Below are 19,667 nucleotides of genomic sequence, written 5' to 3'. Positions count from 1 at the left end.
CTCTGTTAAAGAACACAATTCAACAGAGTAAATTCGAATCCTAATTGGCTTTATTAAGTGGTTCGTGAACTGGCCAGCATCCCATCTAGCAACTAGAGAGGTGCTCCAATGAGCTGTACGAAATAGGAGGTTCTTATAGGCAGAAGGAGGCTGGGACTAAGTTAAAAGAATGGATTATTTCAGGCAAGGACACCTTTTCTTAGGGGAAGGCTGGGTCTTATCAGGCAGATTACCTCACCAATGTTGATCAGGCAATTCCAGACTGATTGATTTAAAATTCCACTCCTGGGCTCTGGCTAGTGTGGCTTAGCTGGTTGAGTGTTGTCCCATACGCCAAGGTCACGGGTTTGATTCCCTAGACCTACTGAATTAAATTCTGGGTGGTAGGGTCCTAGGGGACCTCCAGGTAATTCTTCTGCACGTTAACATTTGAGAATCATCAGTAATGGTTGAAGTCAAACTATTCAACAGTAAAATAATTCCTTTCCCAGAGCCTGAAGAGCTAGTAGAATTTGGTGATGGCCTAATTCAGCGATTTCCAACCGGTGTGCCACAAGAATTTTTAAAACATGCAATACCTGACTATTTAGTCAGGGGCACTAACTTATTTTTATTTTATTGATTTTATATTTTTATTATTATTATTATTATTATTTTAGGGGCACTGACTTCTGACAACAGTCAATATAGCAATAGCCATCTGGTGCGAAGGAATCAATATTATACTTTTTTTTTTGTCAGATCGGCAAAATATATATTTTTTGGTGTGCTGCAGAAATTTAATAATTAGTTTATGTGTGCCATGAGATGAAAAAAGAACATCACTGGCCTAATCAATGGCATCGGCATAACTAAGAAAGAAGGTATAGACAATGGAAGCTGGACTGTCTGCCAACAGGGGGACTGGGAATCTGGGAGAGGTGTGGGCCGGGGCTCACTGCCTGTAGGCGTGGACCAGTCTCCAGCGTGGTGGGGTCTTAACTGGGGGAAGTTTTAGCCAGTCAAGGATGAAATGGCTTCAAAACTGTCCACCTCCTTTATTTTGATTTTATGTTCAGTAAAACTTTTTCTTTTTTTGATAAATCATGAAGTCATCTTTCTAGGTGCCTGGTTAATAAGAAAGATATTTAAATGGTGATTTGCCCTGAAAAGATACTTGCTGTCTCTTATCTGTTGGCATCTTATGAGTTTGGTGGCAGTATCCCATGGCCCAGCCGGCTCGGGCTCACTGCTAGGCCTGTTTTCTGGGCCTGTAAGTTAAGGACCTTGGTGCTAGTGCCCAGGCTCTAGGATGCCAATAAATACTAAATAGGAAAATGAAAAGAGATGGTCTTTGCTGAATTAAAACACCACTGTCTTGTCTCTTACAGATTATTAGGAGATACAGTGATTTTGATTTGCTGAACAACAGCCTGCAGGTAAGTCTTTTAAACACTAACGACACACATTGCTTTCTTTTTTTTTTTTTTTAAATATATTTTATTGATATTTTACAGAGAGGAAGGGAGAGGGATAGAGAGCTAGAAACATCGATGAGAGAGAAACATCAATCAGCTGCCTCCTGCACACCTCCCACTGGGGATGTGCCCGCAACCAAGGTACGTGCCCTTGACCGGAATCGAACCTGGGACCCTTCAGTCCTCAGGCCGACGCTCTATTCACTGAGCCAAACTGGTTTCGGCACACATTGCTTTCTTGAGATGTCTTAGAAACCAGTTGGAAATGGCATTATCGGGAACAAGAAATTAGCAGGTTTCCCTGGCACATGGAACAGATGTTGTATGGCTCTAAAAATGAACTTTTGGGAACAAACGTGATTTACAATAGCAACCCTGTAACCGCGTACCTTTGGGCCACACTGCATCCTTTACCACAGCGATGGGATATGAGTTATCTCCTTTTCTCAGCTCTGGCATCATTACATGGATTGCTAGAGTTGTTCACTTAGATGGAGCTGGAACTCCCTCAGATTCTGTCTCTAAACCAGGCTGCATAGTCAGCATTGCAGGTCAACGTTCAGTACTAACTAGAGACTTTTTCGGTGTAACTTTTCCTCTTAAATACATAGTTCTAAATCCCTCTGATGTAAATGTCCCTAACTTGGTGGCCATAATGGAGAGAGAGATGAGCTGCAAAGTCTTTGGAGACACAGCCAGTGCTGGTAATGACCGAAGGGTCCCTAGAGGGGCTTCAGTACTAAGGGAAATAGTGGCATTTCCACCCTGTCTTCTCCTGGCAGATTGGTCTTCAAGTGCCGTGGGTTACTGAACACCATTGGGCTGTGTCATAGCTCAGATTTGACTGGTTACACAAAACCCTTTAAACCTGAGCCAGGGCGCTTGGCTTCTTACCAGCTCAGCTGGGAGGTGAAGGACTGCTCCCTTCTTTGGTGAGCTAGCCATCGTCACTTGGTCCAAGTGACCTCTGGTCCTGTCCAGAAAGGATAGGACTGCTGGCTGGGAGGGAGCATAATGCTTCCTTTCCATCAGAAGGCTATATTGAAGCACGTGTAGCGTCCACACTTGGACATTATTTATTTATAACACCACTAAAAGTATGGCTGTCTTGTTTGTCTTGTGGTAGAGTTGGCCTGAGTATTTGCAAGTCTTTATGTAATTGCCTTATTGCCATGCATTTGACACATGTCATCTTTTTAAATTTTAATTAGAGTATGACCAATTTAAATCTCCAAATAGAATATTGGCAGAGATTGAATTCTCCTAGTAGATGGGTTTAGTTGGTTTCCTATATGGATTTTAATAGCATGTTATTTGCTGTAAGACAAAAGCTGGGCCTGGAGTGACACTGTAGATAAGGCACCAACCAATGTGCAGTTCATTCCAGCTGTGGATTGTCTCCCAACCCTTCTAGACAGCCCCATGGTGGGGTGAGCATTTGAGGGTTAACATTGAGCCTACTGTGTGTTTTTACCTTTATGAGCAAGTTTTAAAGAAGGGGGAGTCATCTTTGTACAGTATTATTCAGCCAGGGCTGAGAAAGAGTTGTGGGAGAAATATTTCTCAAATTGAAATTGCCCTGGCCCAGCCCCTAAGAATGGGAGTGGGGAAGACTGTTTTATCTCCTATTTGGAGATATACGGTTGAATGTCTGTGACTATTTAATTATGGCCTTTTTAATATAATAGAACTTTATTTTTTGCTTCAGTGTAATTTTCCCTTTTAAAATGGATACTTTCTATGTGCCTCTTACTTTAAATGCAAATATTCATGTGTATTGATGTTGGCTTGTGTTGGGCAGGATATGGCCAGACAGCATTTCAAGTGGGAGGTTTTTCTGGATCCAAGTAAACAAACAGAAGAAAGTACATACAGCTTTTTGGCAACAAAATACTTTCAAAACAGCCTCTATAAAACAGACCAAAAGTATTCCAAAACCACAGACTAAAACTGTGACCATGATTTTCAGTGTCTGATTACCCTTCTGACAGATAATGAGTTCCTGCTGAAGAGAGAGAAATATAATACACACAGAGTTGTCTTAAGTTCAATAGGAAAAATGCTTGAGTGAAAAGAAAAGCAGGATGTAAAATTACACATGCAGTAGAATTTAATTACATGAAATGTTTAGAAAAAGATTGGAAGGACATATGCCAAAATGTTAACCATGGTGAGCCCAGGTGGTAGGATTATGGGTTATGTTTTTTTTTGGGTTCTTTATACTGTTCTGTACTTTCAAAGTTCTCTATAAACAAGCACATGTAAGCTAAAAAAAAACCAAAACACACACACACACACACTAAACCACAGAAAAAAGCTGCACTTCCCACTTTATATAGTGAGCATATTTGTGGTAATAGTGAAGAAAAATCACCACCATATTTTAAAGTCAATATCAAGTTAGTGATCATCTAGGGCAGCAATTTTCAACTGGTGGGCCACAAGAATTTAAAATATATTTTTATTTATTTCAGAGAGGAAGGCAGAGGAAGTGGGAAAGAGAGAGATAAAGAGAGAAACATCTATGTGAGAGAGAAACATCCATCAATTGCCTCCTGCATGCAACCTGACAGGGGATCGAACCCACAACCTGGGCATGTGCCCTGACTGGGAATCACACCAGCAACCTTTTGGTGTATGGATGATGCTCAACCAACTGAGCCACACTAGCCAGGGCTCCGCAAGAATTTTTAAAACATGCAATACCTGACTGTTTAGTGAAGGGCACTGACCTCTTTTCCCTTTGTCAAATTAAAAAATGACAACAGCCAACACAACAATAGCTGTCTGATGTGAATGAATCAAAATTATACCTATTATTTTTTGGCAGATCAGCAAAAAATATGTTTTTTGTTGTGCTGCAGAATTTTTGTAATTAGTTTGTGTGCCATGAGATGGAAAAGGTGGAAAATTAGTTATCTAGGAAGACAGCATACCAGAAGGAACAAGAATAAAGCAGGAGTTACAATGACAGGAACTGGGTAGGGAACCCTCAGGCGTGGGGAGGAACCCAGGCTCTGTCCTCCACCATCTCAGGCTGCTTTCCTCTCCTGGTCCTCACTTCCCCCTCTGAACTGGAAGGTTGAACCAGGTGACTTCTCAGGTCTGTTGTAGCACAAAAATTTTACTTGAATTTTACAGCCTATTGCTGACATAGGAGAGACTCTCCTTTATACGCTAAAGGGAAATTGGGACAAACTGAAGAGCTGTTGAGAGTGTAGAACTCCCTAGAATATTTATGGGGATATTGTCTGCTGTGGGCTTTACTGTAGCACATGAAAGCAGTGTATAGATTTTGAAGATCTGATACCGGAAGTGAGAGATTAACAGATTCAGAGTTTGAAGGTTTTTCCTCCAGACAAAAGCTAGTTTTCTTGAAACTATAATATAGTTTATCATATAATTTAGAGGCTTCTACTAGCCTAGCATGGGACAGATTATGGGTTTTAGACCCCATTTTGGCAATCATCTCCCATTAGCATTGTCACTCTGCAGGTGTTATGAATGGAAATTTGTGGGACTTCTCTGCTGCCTTTCTTGTTCCCTTTCCCTTATACAAGGAACTCAAGAAGGAATCCACAGGGCACGTTAAAGAGGAAAGCGATGGAAAATGGGATGATGGGGGCGGTCAGGGCTTTGAGCTACCAATGAGGAGGTTTCTAGGAAATCGCTGGCTTAGTGACTTTATCACCAATGTGTTAGTGTCTCTCTCCCTCCCTTCTAATTAGTCAGTGGCATTCTAAACTTTACATGCTGAGATTGGAAAGCATTTTAGAAATTCTAGGAGAAAACTGAAAGAGAAAATAAGTCTCTTAAATGCTAATCTTTTTTAAAAGACAAGATTGAAAAATGACACACACACATTGCATAGTTTCAGTACTTTTAGGAATATTTATTGTGCGATCTTACAGTGGGGCAGGAAAACACCTCCAGTGTGTCCAGCAGACTGACACAGCAGGGACACTGTGATCGCAGCTGCTGGCAAAGGACTCTGTTACCCGATGATTTAGAAGAGCTGATGGTATGCCGGGCAGATCAATACATTTTCCTAAAGTGAAACGAAGCTTGAGAAAATAGATTAGTAGAAGCTTGGAGGCCACAAAGTTTGAAATAGATACAGTATCAAATTCATTCTCACATCCCCACCATGAATGAAAAATAACCCTACTTTGGTTTGAATCGGATATGAGGTGTCTCTCCATTCTGAGATGTGGGATTCTCCTGGGTACACTATTGGTCAGGTACCCAGTGCAGGCAAATGTGCAGATACCTGTCAATGGGGTTTTAAAAAATCTTTGCTGTGTATTTGATCAGCTTGATAAGCAAAAAGGGTTTCCTTTAACTTTTTTTTAATTGAAAAAAAGTAATAGTTGAGCAATGAAATAATTTCATAGTATAGAAATAAAGATTAATTGACCAACCCACTCCCAGAGGTAGCCATTCTCAAGCAGGTGGTATGAGTCGTTTTAGACATTTATTGAGCATATATATCAATGTCCTGAGTGAGTGTGTGTGCATGCGCACACACACACACACACACCAGATTATATTCTGCAACTTAATAAGAGAGTCTTAAAAAAAAGAAATCAGTTGTGTTTTCATTAATGTATTACCTTTGATTACCCTCTATTACTTAAGTAGAGGCCTGGTGCACGAAATTCATGCACGGGTAGGGTCCCTAGGCCTGGCCGGCAATCAGGACTGATCGGGGCCTTCCGGCTGCCAGCTGGGCCTCCCTTTCCTGGCTGCTGGCTGGGGCATTCCTTTGTTCCGCACCACCCCCTGGTGGTCAGTGCACGTCATAGTGAGCGTCATAGTGAGCGATCGAACTCCAGAGGGGACACTTCCTAGCCTTTTATATATACAGATGCTCCTGAAAACATAATAAAGTAACTGGCTTGATGTATACCGGCTGAGTGATGTGCTTTCTTCATTAGTGTGATTTTTATTCTGCTACTAAAGAAACGGCTCTTAGGTAATGCCTCATTGTATGAATAAGGAAAACAACCTGCAATGTGTGTCTTACTGGCAGTGAATTACGCCATAGTACAAAATTCACTCTAAATGTGCCTTGCCGTACTTTCTTAGTTGGAGAAATAGGCAATTTGGAATTGTCAGGCAACCTTTTCATCTTGTCCAATATCAAGTTCAAGGTCTTCATTATTATTTGAAAAATACAGGGTGGAACAGGCTAAGTTAGGTTTGCCCACAAGGGTGGTTTAGATTACAGCCTTGTCTGAATTCAGGACAGCCTTCTCTTTAGACCTTTCCCTCAGTCAGTACACATGCCACTTGCACTGCCCTAATCTAAGTACAAGTGAGAATAGCACTACTCTTTGCAAGTGATTTTACTCATTAAATTAAGGTATTAATCTGACGCTTTGTTTTTAAGTTCGAAAAATAGACTTTAAAGTTTTAAATGATCTGGAAAATGATAGTATGTTGAGCACCTGTATTCATTTTTCTCCTCTCCCAAAGCCACTCTTAAACAGTAAATTGGTCTGACATGCGCTCGTCTCTCTCTCTCTCTCTCTCTCTCTCTCTCTCACACACACACACACACACACACACACACACACACACACCCCACAAGGACAAATAGGAGAGGAGAAAATTACAACAAAACATTTGAAACTGAAAATCCAGCAGATGAGAACTAACCAATTAATCAGGTTTGGGAAGGCAGAATTCTGACATGGGGGGTGAATTACCCCACTGGGTCCAATTTACACACAGAACCTCCAAAAGTTTTAGCAATTGACACCACAGGTGCTGCCTCTGGTGTGGGCCAAGGTCAAGCTAAAATCAGGAGTTGAAAGTATGTTTAAGAAGCAGTCAGGTCCCCAAATCGTCCCCATCTGAGCAACTTACAACTGCCCTCCCTCCAGCAGAAAACTGGAAGTTTATTCCCAGGAGAGGTCAGAGCAGTTTTTGGACTGGAGAATGTAGGCACAGTTGAAAATATTTACATAATAAACAGGTGCATGGACCCCAGCACCCAGCCCTCCTCCTCTCTCCAGCTGCCTTCTTCTTCTTGGCTCCCAGAATACTGGCACTTACACTTCTGGGCAGGAGACTGGAAGATTCTTTTGAGGGGTCTGCCCAGCCTAAGAGGAAAGAGCTAAAGACTCAGACTAAACACTAAGGTCACACATTCTCTCAATGAAACAGCTGAGTAAGGTCATGTGCTACAGTAAAGCCCACAGCAGACCAGCCCAGCCCCTCACCCAGAGCTTCTAGTCAGCTTTGGGTGCTCCCTCTTAAATATGAGCAGACACTTTCAACATGAAAGATAACAACCAAATCAAACAGGAAAAAAAAAAAAGAACCTTAAGGAAGCAGAATATATGCAGTAAGAGGAACATTTCATCCCTAACCAGTTTGGCTCAGTGGATAGAGTGTTGGCCTATGGACTGAAGGGTCCCGGGTTCGATTCTGGTCAAGGGCACATGCCCAGGTTGCGGGCTCGACCCCCAGTTGAGGGCGTGCAAAAGGCAGCCAATCATTGCAGGAGGCAGCTGGTCAATGATTCTCATCATTGATGTTTCTATCTGTCTCTCCCTCTCCTTTCTTCTCTGAAATCAATAAAAAATATATATTAAAAAGAAGAAGAAGAACATTCAGGCACTTCAGAAACATTCTTTTATAATTTCAGAGAGATAAGAAATTGTATTACATTCAGGATACAATTTTTGGGGACAGGGAGAGAAGAGTGCTTAAAAATAAAAATGACAATAGTAGAAATAAAAACTCTTTAGAAGGGCTGAAAGATAAAGGAAATATCCCAGAAAACTTTTTCAGTAAGAGAAAAAAAAAGGTTAACAAAAGTGGAAAATAGGAGAGAAAAGAGAAGAATAGAGGATTAGCCCAGGAGGTCCAATATTGGAAAACAGGAATTCCAAGAAAAGAAAGCAAAGGGCATGGAGGGGAAGAAGTAATTACTTCTTTTCGTGATACAAGAAAACACCAAAGAATGTAAGAATATTAGCTGTATTAGTTTCTAGAATGAAAGGGCTGAGTACTGAGCAGAGAGATCAAGGTAGGCCCACATGAAGGCGCATGGAATTCACAAACTGAAGTCAAAGAGACGATCCTAAAAGCTTATACAGAAGGAAAAACAAAACAGATTCTGAAATTTTGAACCTTTAGCAGCACCAGAAACCAGAAGACAGTTGTTATGCAAGGAGGTCAGACCTCAGCACACTGCTTGCCGATTCCAAAGAAATAACCCAGAGGACTGGCTGTGAAAGACATGGGTTTATGAGGACTTACATGCGCACCAGTGGTGGCTGGCTGGCCGGTGAAGTTTCCTGCAGCACAGGCTTTCTCAGCACCGGGCAATGCAGAGTACAGAAACAAAAGCACACGGGGCATTGGTGGGGGTGTGGGGGGCACATACTCGCACGCAAGCTGTGTGAGATCAAAGCCTAGCTGCTTCTCTGCAGTAGTTGACAGTCTGGGTTCATATATAGAAGCAGTTTATCTTTGGCCATGTCTTGACCGAGGAGCTGGCCAGGCTCCCCGGGTCCGTCCCACAGCACTCTTATAGATGGCCTCCACTGTATTCCCACAGGGTGGAGGGGGCGTTGGAGCTTGGGAAGAGGCCCATGTTCTCACCTACCAGACAACAATAAAGTTTTTCTTAATCATTGACAGAATTACCTATGTACCCCACTTACCCCCTCTTTGTCCCTCTCCACTCAGCCCTGGCCCCACCCCAGGCCTTCATCACACTATTGTCTATGTCCACGGGCTATGCATAAACAGTATGCATATACGTTCTTTGGTTAATTTCTTCCCATCCTCTCCTCCCCCTCCTCTATGAGATCTTTCAGTCTGTTCTATGCATCAATAAAGTAATGCTTTTTAACCAAACTGGATAATTCTTTAATTGTTCTCTAAAAAAAGAGAAGAAAGTAATGCTTAAAAATTATGAAGAAAAAATATTTTCAACTTAGAATTCCATATCAAGACTTGCTATCAATCAAGTGTGAGGGTAGAGGAAAGACAAATTTAGACACGCAAGTTTTCAAAAACTTGTCCCCCTTTTGGGAAGTCTACAGAGGATATCTCCACCAAAAATAAGGGGAATATTTAAGAAAAAGGGTGACTGTGGAAATGGGATCAGCAGGAGGAAGGCGCATGCGCCTCCAGCATGGTGGTGAAGGGAGGGCCCAGGAAGCCAGCTCTGCAGGAGGTATAGGGACCGTCAGTCCTGCCCAAAGCAGGTTGGTGGGTTCTGGAAGGTACTTCTCAGGAACATGAAATCGATGCATCTCTGTATGTGATTGTGTTGAGAAAAGGCATAGCTGAGAGTTCGAAGTTGAATAGAAAACCAAGAAAAAGAAAGGAAGCATGTTAGCTTAGTAGGCATGGCATTTGGGCTCTGTTGTGAATATCATTACCTAATGTAAACATGAGTACTGCACTCAGTAGAGCTGTAACTATATTGGAAGGATTAGGGACAGGGTGTGTGGGGGGTGAGGTCAGGATAGTGAAAGAACTTAATCCTCATTTTCCATGCTAGGAAACTTATAGATAATTCCTAAAAATTAAAAATGAAGATATAACAATCTCAACATTCCTCACTGCCAAAAGATTGGCTGAAAGATTTGAACATGGCTGACTCCAGGGTTTGGGGAACGGATATGTCATCTGGTGTTGAGGGTGGTGGGGAGGATGTCATGAGACTGTGAATAATAATACAAGAAGAACTGTTTGATTCTTGAAATTGCGTTCATATGTAAGGTTGATAAAAGGAAAAACACTTTTAAAAAATCAAGTTTTATAGTTGCTATGCTTAATGCAATATTTTATGAATTCTAAGATGCATAGATTTTTCACATTTTCATATCACTAAAATTAGGATGCATCTTAACATCTGTGGTGTCTTAGACTTAATGCAATACAATGGCTCAGGATTCTGGTATTATGTCTTATTTGGGAATGACCTGAGTATAATCTTTTTTTCTTAATTTAAGATTGCAGGCCTAAGTCTACCTCTTCCTCCCAAGAAATTGATTGGTAACATGGATCGTGAATTCATAGCTGAGAGGCAGAAAGGTCTCCAGAACTATCTCAACGTTATCACCACAAATCACATCTTGTCTAATTGTGAGCTGGTAAAGAAATTTTTAGATCCAAACAACTATTCCGCAAACTACACTGGTAAGCAGAGGGATCTGTGCTTTGCTAGAGATAAAACATGTGGGAGAAACTCTTATTTCCAAAGGGGAGGATGTGTATATTTGTTATACGGCATTATTCATTTACTGATTCTTGCCTGATTGTAATTTACTGAAATGTATAGAAAGAAGATAATTACTTCTAACATGTTTGTAATGTCTGCAAAGAAAAATCTGGACGAGAAGTTATTGTGTCTGTGTCCTTACAGTCTTGTTTCTGTTAACTTCCCTGACAGAATAGAGAGTAAAGAAGCCATGGTAATCTATACAGTAATCAATTGATTTGTATTTGGCGTCATTTTTGTATTTATAGCTATACAGTGTGTCTGGTTTTTCTCGGAATTACTTAACAAAACAGTAGTTCTGAAGGGTCCTCCCTGTGTTCCCAGTCTTTCACCAAGATTGACTCAGTGCAGAGCATAAAGAGGAGATAGTTCCCCTGGACCAGGCGGCAGCCAGGGGACCGAGGTGGAAAGGGTCTTGATTCCACACAAAGCTGACATCACTAACCTAAGCCTGGTGTCCGCCGAATGGGTGATTAAATATTGAATTCACTCTGGTGTGGCCTTGAAGAGACCAATGGAAACCATTGTAGAACTGAGCTAATGATTAGAATTCAGATGACTTGTTAGAGCTAAATCATGCTTAGAGTCTTTCTAAGTGCAACCCTGGTGTTATTAATAGATTGTTTACACACTAGTTTTTGGGTGCTCAAACATTACTTTTGAAGCAATTCGAGGGAGGCACTTCGATTCCTGTTTCAGAGAGAGGGAAGTAGAGGCCTCTTTGTCAGGCACCAAACTTTTCTGCATAACAGAACCATTTGGGGAGCTTTACAGAATCCTGATGCCCAACTGCACTCTGCAGGGCAGCTTCTGGTTTTGTTGTTGTTTTTAATCGATTTTAGAGAAAAATAGGAAGGGGGAGAGTGGGGAGAGAGAGAGAAACACACACATTAGTTTGTTGTTCCACTTATTTATGCATTCATTGGTTGATTCTTGTTTGTGCCTGCCTAGGGATCAAACCTGCAACCTTAGCATATTAGGACGATGCTCTAACCAGCTGAGCTCCCCAGCCAGGGCTGGCTTGTGGTTTTTAAATCTCCCTAAGAGATTCCACTGTGCAGCTGAGTTTGAAAATCACAGCCCTTGGGCCTTACTACTCACAGTGTGGCCTTGTGATGAGCAGCACTAACGTTACTGAGAGCTTGTCTAAAGGCAGAATTTAGGCCCCATCCCAGACCTGCTGCTAATCAGGATCTGAGTTTTACAAGGTCCCCAGGCGATTGCATGCGCATTGAAGTTTGAGGAGCTTCACCCTAGAATGTGCCTGCTATCTTCTAAAAGAGGTAGGAGTAAGAAAAATGCCTTTTCAGAACACACAGAAATGGAGGAAAGTTTATTTTAAATTCACGTTTACTACAGCTTGCAGGTTGGACATGGAGTTGTTAACGAGGCTTCCATTCACGCCCCGCTGATTTTTGGATCACGCAAGAGAAGCATCACAGGACACAGCTCGAATCCCTCACAGTAGCATCGCTCATGGCTCTCATTCCTCTGTGCTGCACCTCAGTTGTTCCCCAAACTGTCAGAGGGTGGGCCATCTGACAGTTATCCAATCAGCCCCAACCCAGCCCTGATCATCCGTTTGTCCACCTTGTTTCCTGCTAGTGTTCTGAGGGCCACATCAAGGTGCAGTGCACACGCGATGATGCTGTGCATTCCAAGCCTGGCCTCCGCTAGGCCTGTGCGGCTGCTGGGGGCAGGGCTGGGTGCTGGGGGAACAGGCTCGAGGAATACACTCACCCTGCTCTCTGGGAACTTGTATCCGAAGTACATTGAGTCACCTGGAGTCAGAGCTGGAAGGGATCTTAAGCAGCCACATCAAGACCTACCCTCTCATTTTCTAGATGAGAGGCCCCGAGAGGGAAGGCCTTGCCTAGGATGGCACATTTGCACAACTGTATGAGTACAGTGTTTGAGTGTTTTCCGATTAAAATGCTGCTCAGCCTAGCCAGTTTGGCTCAGTGGATAGAGCATCGACCTGCAGACTGAAGGGTCCCAGGTTCCATTCTGGTCAAGGACACATGCCTGGGTTGCGGGCTCAATCCCAGTAGGGGCCATATAAGAACCAGCCGATCCAGGACTCTCTCTCATTATTGATGTTTCTATCTCTCTCCCTCTCCCTTCATCCCTGAAATCAATACAAATATATAAAAATAAATAAAACACTGCTCAGACCTGGAAGGTGGTGTGATCCCTATATCTCCTTCTAGGGTACCTCTTTCGTGCTGCCAGTGTCCTTGACCTTGCCCCCCCTCCCTCTGCCCCCTCAGCAAGGTGCACAGTCAGGAGTCCAAAGCAGGGGGACAAGAAGGCCACTAGAGACTCCCTCAGAACCCAAATACTCAACGAGCTGCCATGATGAGAGAACACATCCCTGTGATGGAGCAGTAGCAGCTAGTGGCTGTTTTCAGAGAAATGCTGATTTATTTCTCCCTTTAAGTGAACTGTCCGAACTTGTCTTGTTTTTGGGTTGACTCACCAGTAGTCTCAGGAACGGGGTGCCCAGGCGCCCCAGCCTCCTCCTCTGAGCCATTCCCCAGCAAGCCTGGCGGACTTGTCCAGGCTTCCCCCAACCCAATGCGGCTCATCACCCTCTGTGGGGGTTTGTGAGGTGTTCATTTGAATTAGAGAGTCTAATTGAGGACCAGCTATTGCACAGGGGAAACAAGTATCTCCCGGTCATGAGGGGTTTGTGTGGACACACACACACACACACACACACACACACAGAGCCCCCCTTATTTGATTCACAAGGCACTTCTGTCATGTAAAAGCCTCACTGCACTGTAGCCATCTTCCCACTCAAACCTCAGACTCCCTCAGAGTATGGGGGGTTTAATGTCCACACAGAAGTCAGTTGGACCAGAAACCAGGAGGCCTGGATCCTAGTCCCAGCTTGGTGGTCAGCAGCATTTCCTCTCTGGCTTCAGGGTCCAGGCCTATAAAACAAGAGTTGGGGGAGGGGATAGCAACTGAGGAGTGTTGAAGCTCCCTCTGGTCTTAAAGCCCCAGGAATCCCTCAGTAGCTTGATAGTGGTGGGCTCCAGGATAAAAGGAGGGAAGGAGAGGTTGGGGGTGGGGGTTACATTCAGAACAAGGCAGGATGAGTTGGAGAAGGTGTTGGATGTGCAGGCCTCTGCAACACCACTTCCTGTAGATTAGGGACCTGGAGCCCAGCTGCAGGACGTGGGGGCGGGGGCGACAGTGTTTGTTCCCTGTAGTCATCCCATGGGGCTGGGATCTGGGAGCTAAAGGCTGCACACAGTGGGGGCAGCCGGTACCTTCCGAGCTGAGAAGTCTGAGCTCTCTGGGAAGCACAGGATGGACTTGAAGGCTTTGCTCAGCGTTTCTCTCTGGGGAGTGTTTATCTGCATTTACTGAGCCTGCAAACCCCCACCCCCGCCGCCCCGTGTCTATTAGTGCTAAAGAAATAGAAGCCAGATGTCATCCTTCTCATGGATTTCATGTTCTAAGAGGAGAGAGCATCCACACCCATTGAACATGTTTGGAACCCTTAGTTCTCGCAGCATGAAACATTTATTGAACTCCTACTGTGTGCCAGATGCTAGGAAGAGGAATACAGTGACAAGGAAGGAATAGTCTCTCTCCCACCCCATCCCCACTCCCTGCAGGGAGAGGACTATGGCAGTGTAAATAGGGGGTAGCACCTTGGAGGGGGTGTTGGAGAGGGAGTAGGATTGCAGATGATTTATTTATTTATTATTGTTTTTTTAAATCCTTACTTGAGGATATTTTTCCATTGATTTTTAGAGAGAGTGGAAGAGAGAGGGAAAGACAGAGAAATATCAATGTGTGAGAAGCACATTGATTGGTTGGCTCCTGCATGAGCCCCGACCAGGGTCCAGGTGGGTTGTGGATGATCTAGATCTGAAGATGGAGGAAGGCTTTCCAGAAGAGCTGATACCTACAGGGAGATCTGAGGGGTGAGCTGAAGTCAGCCAGGTCCAGAGGCAGGAGCAGAGCTCCAGGGGAGAGGGGCATTTCCATATGGCTTTACCCAGACTAAGGTGTACCCTTCCTGCCGACGTTTCTGGTCTGGTAGAAGAGAGTGGCCCTAATACAGGGCAGTCTGTGAGTGAATCCCAAAGGAGAGGGACAGATGCAGCACTGGGAGTGTGCCGGGAGGGAGGGAGGGCGGGCTTCTGGCTAAGGGGGCAGCAAATTTGGGCTGAGCCTCAAAGGATAGATGAGCAAGAATGGAAAATGCTGAGGGTGGGGCCTAGCCAGTCTGCAGGGGCTGAGGGAGGCAGCTCTCAGCGTGAAGAGTGGGAGGCACCTCTGTGTGGGAGACAGAGCCAGAGCCAGGTTGTGCGCTGGGTTAAGAAGCTTGGTCTTGACTTGGTAAGGAGATGAGCTGCCAATGAAGGCTTCTAAGCTGAGGAATCAATTCTTAGGATTGAAGTGTGTTGCTGAGTCTGGGGTGAGGGATTAAAATTGGGAGCATAGAAGTCATGTAATTTACTTGACAGTAAGTCATAGTTTAGTGGAAAGGAAATGTCCTCCCTACAATTCCCTGATCCCTAAGGAATAAAAGCTATTTCCTAGTCCTCAACTTACCAGTAACAAAGCTAGCACATTCCATTTGTTCACAGCTATTACCCCATTTCTAAAACACTGTACACTGCACAGTGACATACAGTAAATATTCTTGACTAATGAGTCACTGTTGGTTTTGAACAGACTGTCCTTCACAGTCTCTTAGAATGACATGGTACCGCATTTAGAAAGTTATTTTTCACTAGAGGCCTGGTGCGTGAAATTCGTGCACTTGGGGGTTGGGGGTCCCTCAGCCTGGCCTGTGCCCTCTCTCAGTCTGGGAGCCCTCGGGGGATGTCCGACTGCCGTGGAGGTGGGAGAGGCTACCACCACTGCCTCTGTGCTCACCAGTCGTGAGCCCGGCTTCTGGCTGAGCGGTGCTCCCCCTGTGGGAGCGCATTGACCACCAGGGGGCAGTTCCTGTGTTGAGCGGGATCAGGCCAAAAGCAGCTCTCCTGCATCGTCCGAGGGGTCCCAGATTGCGAGAGGGCACAGGCCAGGCCCAGGGACCCCACTGGTGCACGATCGGGGCTGGGGAGGGATGTGGGAGGTTGGCCAGCCAAGGAGGGACTGCAGGAGGGCTCCAGGGCATGTCCAGCCCATCTCGCTGAGCCCCAAACGGCCAGACCCCAGCAGCAAGCTAACCTACTGGTCGGAGCATCTGCTCCCTGGTGGTCAGTGCACGTCATAGCGAGCAGTTGAGCTGCCTTGGCATATCATTAGCATATTACACTTTGATTGGTTGGTTGGCTGACTGGACAACAGGACACTTAGCATATTAGGCTTTTATTATATAGGATGATCTCTCTCAAAGTTGATATGAATGATTTTTACTTAAAAGAAATTCCTTTTAAGTTTGTTTACATTCACATTATTTTGTAAATTAAATTAAAAACATATTGTATCCACACTAATGATGGAGGAGGTCCAGAGTTCCCAGTGTTGATACTGAAAACGTATATGCTTCTGTCAACCCAGCCCCTCCAAATGGTTTATTATCACATGGAATAGTTAGTACTAAGGTAAATGGAGTCAGCTTTGTATTTGGTCCTCACTCTTCTTCTTTGTGGATGGACTGACACTTTACATATTGAGTCAGTAAACAAATAGCTAGTGGGTTTTCTTCCCTGAACTTCTTAACTCAGAATGTACTGTAAAGTTCATTCAAATGATAATGTGTGCCCAGCTCTCGGCAGGGGAACCCAGCCTAGGTAATTTTGACACGTGGAGAGCCTTTCTGCCAATCCCCACTCCTCGCCAGTCTGCCTGGGCTGTAATTAATGCGAGGCATAGGTGCAATCCACAATGAATCTGCTGGATTTGTTTGCTTTCAGGGATCAGGAGTGGCTCATTTACTCACTGCATTGAGGAGAAAATAGCAAACTACAGATACTGCTTTTTGTAGGAACTACCAAGGAACAGTTATCCTGATAATTTCTTAATATGGTGAAATTCAGAGAACTTTCTCTTCTCATTGTCTTCTTAAAAGGAGGAAACATTCTCATGATAAACGAACACAAAAGGAATGGACTTTTTCCAGTAAACAGGCAGACCATCACTTCCCACAATAGGACTGTGTTGTTGCTGTACACAGACGACTTTCTAAAATGCTGGCTTTTATTTCCAGGGTATATTTAAGGCTAATCGCTTCTTTGTTGGTGAAAGCTATAATTCCATGAGGAATGGAAATGGGATAAATATCACTTGGAGCAATACTGAATACTCTTCCAGGCTGACCTTAGAACACATTTTGAATTTTGTGCTTGGTTTGGGGCCTGGTTCATATATTGAATTCTTGGCTTATACCAGCTAGTTTACATACTCTTTTTTTCTTTAATAAACCTTTTACTTTGAAAGAATTGTAGATTTACAGAAGAATCGCAGTGATAGTACAGAGAGTTTCTGTGTAACCCTACCAATTTCTCCCGATGTCACATCTTACATAACCATGGCACGCTTTCCAAAACTAGGAAATGTGGTACTTTGTGACTACAGATTTTATTCAGATTTCACTAATTTTCCCACTGATGTCCTTTTTCTGTTCCAGATCCAGTCTAGAATCCCACATTGCATTTAGTCTGTGTTTGTCTGTGTGTGTTTGTGTGTGTAATTAAGTTTTTTAAGTTCATAGACTATAAGACTTTCATTTGTTAGGATATCTTAAGCATGTGGTACTTTCCTGATATGTTTCACTAATGAGTTTCTAAAATGTCTTTGCAGAGATTGCCTTACAACAGGTTTCCATGTTCTTCCGATCCGAACCAAAGTGGGAGGTAGTGGAACCATTGAAAGACATAGGTGAGAAACTGGCATGCCCATTCTGTTAAAAAAGACAGATCCAGTACTGGGTTCTTTGTCACGCTTCCCTGTATGTATTCCAAGAGAGCTCTTAAATGCAGGTGATTTCTTTTTCTTTTTGCCTCCCTATTGCCTGAGGATGCAGTCCTTAACTTTTACTACTTAGTGAACCTTGGTTCAAGCTCTGAGGATTTTGATGGAAGTAACATATCTTCAGCGCGGTTTAATCACTCATTCCTCATCTTTCTTTTCCACTAAATCTAAACTGAAGTGCTGTTTTCCTGTTTCTGTGAATAATTTCTTTGCTTTTTTTTTTAGTGTAGTCTTTACCATGTCAACATTACCAAATGGTTGTTTTATTTGTGCCTATATAAGCTATGGATAATATTGCGAAGCTTAATTTTTGTTAATTACTCAGTCAATGGAATGCATCAATTGGTGCAACAGTTATGTAGCTATAAACACATTTCTGCTTTTATGGCAGGTTGGAGGATAAGGAAGAAATATTTCTTGATGAAGATTAAAAATCAGCCAAAGGAATGGCTAGTGTTAAGCTGGGTAAGCTGGTTTTTTGTGTCAGCCTCATTTCAGGGATCTTAGATGGGTTCATGAAAGCAGATATTGACAAGAGGATTATGGAATTATTTTGTGCTCCTGAGTGATGTTATAATGGCCTCATCCGTCCCACATCAAAGGAGTGTCATTTTAAGTCACTTTGCTTATACATTTCCTTATTTGGATGTGATTATATTTGATCAACTAGTAAACATTTGGAAAGAAAGAGGAATAGTTTTCTGGAACCCATTTGGGGTCTGCAGTTTGTTTTAAAGGAAGTACTTGGGCATTACTTGGTTATCTCTCACTTTGGGAGTTCTGGTGATACATGTGGTTAATGGCATTCAATAAGATTACAAGTAAGTTCTGCTTTTTATAAGTGTGTATTCTCTCCAGAAAGGCCTTGAGGCAGCAAGACTTAGGTGGTTTTCATCTTTGGTTAACATTCATATATTTGGACAAACAAAAAGAGAGAAAGACATAGGAATTTTTCTTTTTTTTATGACTAAAGGCAGCACCTTGACATTTCTTTCCGTTTTTAGGCTGACCTTGGCCCTGACAAGTATCTGTCAGATAAAGATTTTCAGTGTCTAATCAAACTTCTGCCTTCCTGTTTGGTGAGTATAAGTCCTTCTATTCTTGGTGCTGATGACATATTCACAGTGTTTTCTGTGGGCAGAAGGAGCTGGACATACTCGAAAGAATGGAGAGTTGTACTGGATTTCAGTTCAGACTGAAGTTGTTCCATAGAACACCTACGGCCAGTCCCGTTGATTGGGGGCCACTTAAGTGGCATTTGTAATACACGACCCATGAAATGTGGTAATTTAAATGTAGAGTGAATTTTAAGCAAATATCAGAATAGGAACTAGCCACTTTGTTGTTGGTGAAGATGTTTATATCAATGGAATGAAAAGGTCTGTTCTAGCCTGAGAAAACAGAACTAATGTGGGTTTAGGTAAGCTGCATGAGGGAAAGGCAAAATAACCCTTTTGCTGGCTGAGTTACTATTCTCACAGGCTAACCAGGTGGTGTTTAGGAATACCTGGCGTTATTTAGGCTAATACACAATTCTAATCCAAGGCATTCGATGGAAAGAACCACATCAATATATTTCAGAACAGATGCAGGATGTCTTCAGGAAAAGACTGACCTGACCAGGAAGTTGAGTTAGTGTTGATGTTCTTTATCTGTTGTCTGCACGAGGATGTGGGAAGTCAGTCATGGCCTGAGCAGTGACGCTGACCTGTCCAATCTGTTGGCAAGTTTGTTTTTGAAGATAGAGTGTCTTGTCAAGCTAGCAAAACCAAGCTGTTAATGAGGTGTGATGTGAAGCCAAGAAAAATGCTGTGGTCTTTGAGTTTGATTAATTGTGTGACACAGGCTGGCAGCATTCAATTCTAAATTTCTTTTAATGGATATGCTTTTTAAAAAGAAGGTAGTGCAGACAAGTGATACCTATTAATTGCAGAAAAGTCAGAAAACACAGATAAGCAAAAAAAGAAAAAGGAAACTCACCCCTATTTTCAACTAACCAGAAATATATGTTA

The 19,667-nt window shown here is 43.1% G+C and overlaps 1 protein-coding gene across 15 annotated transcripts in view; it reads left to right on the top strand.

The window, feature by feature from the left end:
• Positions 1-19,667, top strand: part of PXK (PX domain containing serine/threonine kinase like) — a 79,536-nt gene that overhangs the window by 30,104 nt on the left and 29,765 nt on the right. For all 15 annotated transcript variants that reach the window (XM_080674218.1, XM_080674215.1, XM_080674212.1 and 12 more), the window contains exons 3-7: positions 1,371-1,418; positions 10,439-10,625; positions 17,485-17,562; positions 18,047-18,120; positions 18,660-18,734. In XM_080674218.1, coding sequence (XP_080530344.1) covers positions 1,371-1,418; positions 10,439-10,625; positions 17,485-17,562; positions 18,047-18,120; positions 18,660-18,734 — 462 coding nt within the window. The remainder of the gene's footprint in view (positions 1-1,370; positions 1,419-10,438; positions 10,626-17,484; positions 17,563-18,046; positions 18,121-18,659; positions 18,735-19,667) is intronic.

The sequence above is a fragment of the Plecotus auritus genome (assembly GCF_963455305.1).
Source record: "Plecotus auritus genome assembly, chromosome: 6".
NCBI lineage: Eukaryota > Metazoa > Chordata > Mammalia > Chiroptera > Vespertilionidae > Plecotus > Plecotus auritus.
The sequence above is the reverse complement of the archived record's forward strand: the minus strand, read 5'-3'. Positions and strand labels throughout refer to the sequence as shown.